The sequence below is a fragment of the Coregonus lavaretus genome, assembly GCF_964263955.1.
Source record: "Coregonus lavaretus genome assembly, contig: HAP1_SCAFFOLD_106, whole genome shotgun sequence".
NCBI lineage: Eukaryota > Metazoa > Chordata > Actinopteri > Salmoniformes > Salmonidae > Coregonus > Coregonus lavaretus.
The window spans coordinates 856941-865794 of record NW_028157840.1 but is presented as its reverse complement, the minus strand read 5'-3'; the positions used below and the strand labels follow the sequence as shown (position 1 = coordinate 865794).

General features: G+C 42.0%; 1 protein-coding gene across 1 annotated transcript; it reads right to left on the bottom strand.

The window, feature by feature from the left end:
* Positions 1–3335: 3335 nt before the first annotated feature.
* On the bottom strand, positions 3336–4564 carry LOC311124854 (uncharacterized protein; the record flags this gene model as incomplete). The annotated part of the gene is made up of 3 exons (XM_084198956.1): positions 4236–4564; positions 3672–3769; positions 3336–3536 (listed from the first exon to the last, which is right to left on the bottom strand). Exons 1-3 carry the CDS (start codon positions 4549–4551, stop codon positions 3336–3338), a joined length of 615 nt encoding a protein of 204 aa, XP_084055082.1. The 5' UTR covers positions 4552–4564.
* Between the last annotated feature and the right edge of the window lie 4290 nt (positions 4565–8854).

Sequence of the window (8854 nt, the reverse complement as noted above, 5' to 3'; positions counted from 1 at the left end):
TTATAACACCTACTCATTCAAGGGTTTTTCTTAATTTTTACTATGCTCTACATTGTAGAATAATAGTGAAGACATCAAAACTATGAAATAACACATATGGAATCATGTAACCAAAAAAGTATTTGTATTCATTAGGGATCCCCATTAGCTGCTCCCAAGGCAGCAGCTACTCTTCCTGGGGTCTAAAAAATATTTGTGATTCTTCAAATAGCCACCCTTTGCCTTGATGACAGCTTTGCACACGCTTGGCATTCTCTCAACCAGCTTCATGAGGTAGTCACCTGGAATGCATTTCAATAAACAGGTGTGCCTTCTTAAATGTTAATTTGTGGAATTTCTTTCCTTCTTGATGCGTTTAATTCAATCAGTTGTCTTGTGACAAGGTAAGGGGGGTGGGTATACAGAAGATGGCTCTATTTGTAAGTCGCTCTGGATAAGAGCGTCTGCTAAATGACGTAAATGTAAATGTAAATGTATTTGGTAAAAGACCAAGTCCATATTATGGCAAGAACAGCTCATTAAAATGCAAATCAATTTATAACATTTTTGACATGCATGTTTCTGGATTTTTTTGTTGTTACTCTGTCTCTCACTGTTCAAATAAACCTACCATTAAAATTATAGACTGATCATTTCTTTGTCAGTGGGCAAACGTACAAAATCAGCAGGGGATCAAATACTTTTTTCCCTCACTGTAAGTATTCAGACCCTTTACTCAATACTTTATTGAAGCACCTTTGGCAGCGATTACAGCCTTATTGGGTATGATGCTACAAGCTTGGCACACCTGTATTTGGGGAGTTTCTCCCATTCTTCTCTGCAGATCCTCTCAAGCTCTGTCAGGTTGGATGGGGAGCGTCGCTGCACAACTATTTTCAGGTCTCTCCAGAGATGTTTGATCGAGTTCAAGTCCGGGCTCTGGCTGGGCCACTCAAGGACATTCAGAGACTTGTCCCAAAGCCACTCCTGCGTTATATTGGCTGTGTGCTTAGGGTCGTTGTCCTGTTAGAAGGTGAATCTTTGCCCCATTGAGGTGCAGAGCGCTCTGGAGCATGTTTTCATCAAGGATCTCTCTGTACTTTTCTCAGTTCATCTTTCCTTCGATCCTGAATAGTCTCCAAGTCCCTGTCGCTTAAATATATCCCCACAGCATGATGTTGCCACCACCATGCTTCACCGTAGAGATGATGACAGGTTTCTTCCAGACGTGACACCTGGCATTCAGGCAAAGAGTTCAATCTTGGTTTCATCAGACCAGAGAATCTTGTTTCTCATGGTCTGAGAATCTTTTAGGGGCCTTTTGGCAAACTCCAAGCGGGATGTCGTGCTTTTTACTGAGGAGTGGTTTCCGTCTGGCCACTCTACCATAAAGGCCTGATTGATCGAGTGCTACGGAGATTATTGTCCTTCTGGAAGGTTCTCCCATCTCCACAGAGGAACTCTGGAGCTCTGTCAGAGTGACCATTGGGTTCTTGTTCACCTCCCAGACCAAGGCCCTTCTCCCCCGATTGTTTAGTTTGGCCGGGCGGCCAGCTCTAGGAAGAGCCTTGGTGGTTCCAAACGTCTTCCTTATAAGAAGGATGTTGGCCACTGTGTTCTTGGGGACCTTCACTGCTGCAGAAATGTTTTGGTACACTTCCCCAGATCTGTGCCGTGACACAATCCTGTCTAGGAGCTCTAAGGATCATTCCTTCGACCTCATGGCTTGGTTTTTTCTCTGACATGCACCTTCAACTGTGGGACCTTTTATAGACAGGTGTGTGCCTTTCCAAATCATGTCCAATGAATTGAATTTACCACAGGTAAGTTGTAAAAACTTCTCAAGGATGATCAATGGAAACATGATGCATCTCAGCTCAATTTCAAGTCTCAGAGCAAATGGTCTGTTTTTTATTTTTAATACATTTGCAAAATTATCTAAAAACCTGTTTTCGCATTGTCATGTAAGGAGTATTGTGTGTAGATTGATGAGGGGAAAAATATTTTTTATCCATTTTAGAATCAGGCTGTTAAGTAACAAAATATGTAAAAGGTCAAGGGGTCTGAATACTTTCCGAAGGCACTGTATATAGCCATATTATAAAGTATGAAAAGGCTTGTTCATTCAGATGTCATGAATTCACTATGATATCATCATATTTATATATGTTTTATGGGTTGAAAATCGTTTTTTTCCTCAGACATAAATAAACAATTCCAGGTGAAAGCCAAAGGCCATAGCTTTAATAAAATAACAAATTAACTGGCAAAGTAGCAGAGCTTGGCCCGCATTCAGCAACGTCACGTGATACGTGTTTGCAGCTGTTTCAGTACAGCACTACAGGGAGAGAGGACAAACTCCACTGGACTAGTTTCACAGTATGGAATCACTTCAGAGTTTCTGGATTTTGGGTAAACTTCTCCTTTAAAGCATCATTGAGAAATAATTAATTGAAGTTGGAATAGTTGTAGACTAGTGGTTAAGAGTGTTGGGCCAGTAACTGAAAGGTCTCTGGTTCGAATCCCCACGCCAGCAAGGTGGAAAGGTCTGCCGTTCTGCACTTGAGCAAAGCAGTTAACCCCCAACAACAACTGCTCCCCGGACACTGATGACGTGGAACGTCGATTAAGGCAGTCCCCGCACCTCTCTGATTCAGAGGTGTTGGGTTCAATGAGGAAGACACATTTAGGGTGAATGCATTCAGCTGTGACTGACTAGATATCCCCTTTCCTTTCGCTTTTCATCCCAGTCCTCCTTTAAGACTCCATAATGTTTCATCATTAGATGCTACAGTCCTCCTTTAAGACTCCATAATGTTTCATCATTAGATGCTCCAGTCCTCCTTTAAGACTCCATAATGTTTCGTCATCAGATGCTACAGTCCTCCTTTAAGACTACATAATGTTTCATCATTAGATGCTACAGGCCTCCTTTAAGACTCCATAATGTTTCATCATTAGATGCTACAGTCCTCCTTTAAGACTCAAAATTGAACTCATTTAAGGAAGGCCCCAAAAAATTGCCAAGGTTTTATATAGTCTATTGGTTTCTCTCTTTTCATTGGCAGAATCATTTTTCAGTGTTATGATATTCATAACATCCATATCCACCAGTCTATCTTCATGTCAACTAACAGAACTGTTTACTGTAGTGGAAATATACCAGTCTATCTTCATGTCAACTAACAGAACTCTGCTGGTTGTCCTGGTAACAGATACCAGTCTATCTTCATGTCAACTAACAGAACTCTGCTGGTTGTCCTGGTAACAGATACCAGTCTATCTTCATGTCAACTAACAGAACTCTGCTGGTTGTCCTGGTAACCGATACCAGTGGGCAGATCTATTTTATTTGTTCAAACTAAACTACAGCGCTTACTTTGATGAGTCAAATCTGCTCCTTTCTTCTCTTCTCCTCCTCTCACAGTTCCACTCAGCCCCGTTGTTTTCCTGCAGTCCACCAGCCGCACAGACAACCTCTTCAGACCCAGCAGTAAGGTGCTACTGGGAGAGGTACGACACAGGGACTCTGGGAGGGAGGAAGGGCTAGCGTTGTCCTGGTAACCATATAGAGGGGACACAGACACATATCATTATGGATGCTGATGTCACTGTTGTCATAAAGTGCTTTACAGAAACCCAGCCCAGACCCCGATAGAGCAAGCTGTATGCTAGACCAGACCAAGCTGTACCATCTGGTGTTCTGATCTGGAGAGACTCTTCTCTGCCTCGTCAGCATCAGGATGTTGTTGAGGCTCTCCAGAGGATCCATGATAGTCATGTCTCTCTCCTGTGTGAACGAGAACATCAAACAGATGGTAAACTTATTATCTTCTATTGCAATCATAGGGTCTTACAAGAGGCATTCATATATCTAAACAGGGCCTAAAACGGTCACTTTCATCATGATTTTATAAAATATTGTTTATGATGCAAATGTGAAAAGATAGTTCCACAAATTGGGTGCCTTTTGCGTCCATTTGATATTTTAAGTAGAAATTAAGCACCAATATTGAATTTTAAAAGCCTGTTATATTAGATGAGGTGCACTTTAATGTAGACCACATGGAGAATTCATTAAAGCTCATTTAAAAGTCAAAAAAATATATGTACCAATTGCAGATTGAACCTTTAACAATTTATACAGTACTGAACAACATATTGAAGTATATAACTTCAGTAGAATGCCCCTTAAAAACCACACATTAGTTCAAGAACTGCATAGTTTGTGCCCCTGTTTTTAAGACAGTACTCACTGGTGTTAATCTGATATTCTGTCTCCTCCTCCTGCTCTTTCACGCCCAAAATGTCTTCCTTCTTCACCTTTATTGAGATACCATCCTCTTCCTCTCTAAAAGGTTCTTCCTCTTTTTTCACTTTAGCATCCTCTTCTTCTTCTTTCAATACACCAGCGTCCTCTTCCTCCTTTATCATTCTGAAAGCTTCTTCCTCTCCTTTCACTGTAACATCCTCCTCTTCTTGTTTCACGGCAATGTTCAGCCCCAGAGCTTCTTTCTCCATACACCAGACCTCCTCTTCTTTAGCAGGGGAGGAGTAGTTTAGTGAGCTCATGGTCAGGGATGTAAGCTAGTTAGCTAGTTAGCATTAGCGACTAGCCTAGTGCTAGGCTCAGTATCAATCTTTAACAAATTTGCAAGTTAGTTTAAAGTTACCCAGTAGATAATGTTACGTCAACAGAAATGTGTTTAAAACACTGAGGTTAGCTAATGTACATAAACATGGTCTAAATCCTCAATCTTTCGGTTTTATGTTGGCTAGCAAGCTACTGAGATGGTTGAAAGAGTAGCCGTGTGGTTGTTGCTGAAGAAGAGTCCCGTCCAGTCCATTATACGTCACGCAAGAATAATCACCTGAAAGACTCACATCGCCATCTGCTGACTGGAGTGGGTAACGCAGTTTGGAAACAATATTTACTACATCGTTCGTATTGGCAAAGAATGTCGAAATAATTTAACAATAAGCCAGTGGCGGCTCCTGAAAAAATTCTCAGGGGGGGCAATTTTTCTGATGATTTAGGTGACCTACACACATTTTAAAAAAGATATGTCCAGCAACAACATGAAGACAGGGGCAGCATATAAGTCAATACTGATATACACATTACTTGCTTCAAAAAGGCCTCATGGTTGAATTGGAAATATGTGCACCTGAGCAAGCAGGAGCTTTTGATAGAGGCTACTGAAAACATTGATGCAAGTTATTGGTAATAAGACATTTTTATAGACTTCCATATTCTGCCCTCTTGTATAGATTTGTGAAAATGAACAGTGATAGACATTTTGCCTGAAAACAGAATTTGAAAATAATTTCTAGAAAAGGTAAACACAGCTATCTGTATGGCTTTGTAAATATGAACAACCATATTCTGGCCAATTGTATAGATTTGTAAAAAAAATTGTTTACTTTTTTTAAAATGAAAAATAACTATTTTAAACAACATCAACTGTGAACTGATTTGGGCGTGTGTGTGTTAAAGAGACAGACAGGGAGGGACAAAGAGAGAGAGAGGCTACATTACTTGTACTGAAACTGTTCTCTTCTCTCTTTCAATGCAGCAAAGCGGTCAATGACTTTCTCATTGAAATCAGGCATGCTGAGGACTAGTTTACTAGTTACTTTTTAGCTTGCTGCATGATCAAATTCAGCTGATGCGCATAGCAATGCACGTAATGGCCTTTCTTGAAATGCTCACGCACCTTTTGCCTTCTCTCGCCTCATCACACTGGCTCCATCGTAAGCTTGCGCAATGAGTTTGACTTTCACGTCGTCGGCAAAAAGACCGTTCAGTCTCTCCAAAAGCACACTGGCGATTGAGACTGAGGTTGATTCCGAGATGGGAAGGAACTCAAAAAAGCGCTCCTGCACTTTGTGGTTGTCTCTTTGATGTGAACTTCTTTCAAAGAGACAATCGAGTTGCACTGAACGCTATAGCCATCTTGATAGTAGTACGTGAATTGATTGATGCTGCTACCCGCTCTTTTCTTAGTTACGTTCATGGTTACATTACGTATGACGAAAGCGCGTAAGTGCAAGCCCTCAGAAACCCATAGAGATTGTATTGAAAGCTCTGAAATTTGAAAAAAATAGATTTTACATGAGAGGCTATGAGAGACTTCTGGGCGATTTTCAACCTGACTGAAATCGCCCCAAAACGGGCGGGGCCATTTGAAGCACGACTTTAGCCTGATTGGACATTTAGTGGCAGATCAGACGTCTAGATTACAACACTGATAACTACTGTTGCCGTGATATAATTGATTAGAAAAAAAATCCCTTGCTTTTCCCGTTTGGCAGTGCGTCGCCCATATCGCCCTAATGAACGCACCGCCCCTGCAATAAGCTGATATATTTTCTCTTACGTCTTACAAATAACACTTTCCTGTACACAGACGTAAAGCTTAATATGAATATTTAGATTTAGGTTCCTATCTCTCACCGTCCCAAAGAGGGGTGCATCACTTGATTGGGTTGAGTAACTGACATTATCTTCCTGTCCGGTTTGTTGCTCCCTCGGGCTCGTGCAGTGGAGGAGATCTTTGTGGGCTATACTCAGCCTTGTCTCAGGGTAGTAGGTTGGTGGTCTGTTGATATCCCTCTGGTGGTGTGGGGGCTGTGCTTTGGCAAAGTGGGTGGGGTTATATCCTGCCTGGTTGACCCTGTCTGGGGGTATCATCGGATGGGGCCACAGTGTCTCCCGAACCCCCCTGTCTCAGCCTCCAGTATCTATGCTCCAATAGTCTATGTGCCGGGGGGCTGGGTTCAGTCTCTTATATCTGGTGTTATTCTCCTGTCTTATCCAGTGTCCTGTGTGAATTGAAGTATGCTCCCTCTAATTCTCTCTCTCTCCCTCTCTCCTTCCCATCCCGGAGGACCTGAGCCCTAGGACCATGCCTCAGGACTACCTGGCCTGATGACTCCTTGCTGTCCCCAGTCCACCTGGTCGTGCTGCTGCTCCGGTTTCAACTGTTCTGCCTGCGGCTTTGGAACCCTGACCTGTTCACCGGACGTGCTACCTTGTCCCAGACCTGCTGTTTTCAACTCTCTCTCTCTCTACCGCACCTGCTATTTCAACCTCTAAATGCCCGGCTATGAAAAGCCAAGTGATGTTTACTCCTGATGTACTGACCTGTTGCAACATCTACAGCTACTGTGATTATTATTTGACCCTGCTGGTCATCTATGAACGTTTTAACATCTTGGAGAAAAATCTTGGTTCCTGCCTTTCTAGGGAGTGTTTCCTAGCCACGTGCTTCTACATCTGCATTGCTTGCTGTTTGGGGTTTTAGGCTGGGTTTCTGTATAGCACTTTGTGACATCTGCTGATGTAAATAGTGCTTTATAAATAAAATGTGATTGATTGAATTGTATTAATAAATACTTCTATGAATAGGTAGTGTGTTAATACACATTCTCTGTTCATTTTTCACATTCGTTTTTATCTAGAAGTGACCATAATATTCCCTTAAAGCCACGCTCTATAAGATACAAATCATCCTGTAAACAATAGAGCAAATGCATCACATGCAAATAGCACTTGATTATCTGTAGTGATATACACTGAGTATACAAAACATTAAGAATACCTTCTCCTTCCATTACATAGACTGACTAGGTGAATCCAAGTGAAAGCTATGATCCAACTATTGATGTCACTTGTTAAATCCACTTCAATCAGTGTAGATGAAGGGGAGGAGACCGGTTAAAGAAGGATGTTTAAGCCTTGAGACAAATGAGACATGGATTGTGTATGTGTGCCATTCAGAGGGTGAATGGGGGAGACAAAATATTAAAGTGCCTTTGAACGGGGTATGGTAGTAGGTGCCAGGCGTACCGGTTTGTGTCAAGAACTGCAACGCTGCTATGTTTTTCCAGCTCAACAGTTTCCCATGTGTACCAAGAATGGTCCACCACCCAAACAGCGGCTGTCAGTGCCTTTTAACACAGGTCGAGATAAACATTTGAGGTGACATACAGTGACCAGAGCGTTTCTATTGGACAAATTCAGGTACGTTTATCCCGGTTTTGTTCCGTTTAAGAAACGTTTGTCAACAGAATCCCTGATCACGCTTAAACACAGTTCACGTTCATAACAGCCACGTTGTATTCCTTCTCGCATCCATACGCTCTCCTCCTCTCACATTTTCCCTTCGCTTCTGGACTTCAATGCAAACCACATCAGCTGTATGTGACAATGCGAAAAAACCTTTCCAAGCCAAACCATATCATAACTGCTACACACAGCCTACATCGTTGTCACCATATTAGCTAAAGTAAAGTCATAGTCAACATAGATAATAATGGGCTCAAGAGTGCCGCAGCGGTCTAAGCTTGAGAAGTCACTCCAGACCCCCTGGTTCGATTCCAGGCTGTATCACAACCGGCCGTGATTGGAAGTCCCATAGGGCGGCGCACAATTGGCCCAGCGTCGTCCGGGTTTGGCCGGTGTAGGCCGTCATTGTAAATAAGAAATTGTTCTTAACTGACTTGCCTAGTTAAATAAAGATTAAATAAAAAATTACAATAAAAAAATAGAACTAACGCATGAGTATATCTGCTATAATCATGCAATAACGTTACAGTGTACATACAGTCAGTAAGCAGTTTAGCACTTACACCGGTGGGCCTGGTGGCAATAAATTAATAAAACCAAAAGCTTACCTTGACTTGGAAGAGTTCCAGTGTTGTGTTGGATAGTCATAGCCAGCTAGCTAACATAGCATCCCTCTGTTTGAGCCGGGTGTTTGAGTAATTAAACTAGCCAGCTGCATTTGCTAAGTAAGTGAAACTGAAAGTGGAAAGGAAATGACGAAATCTCTCTCTCTTGCTTCTCCTTCATTTTGGAAGAAATGAATTT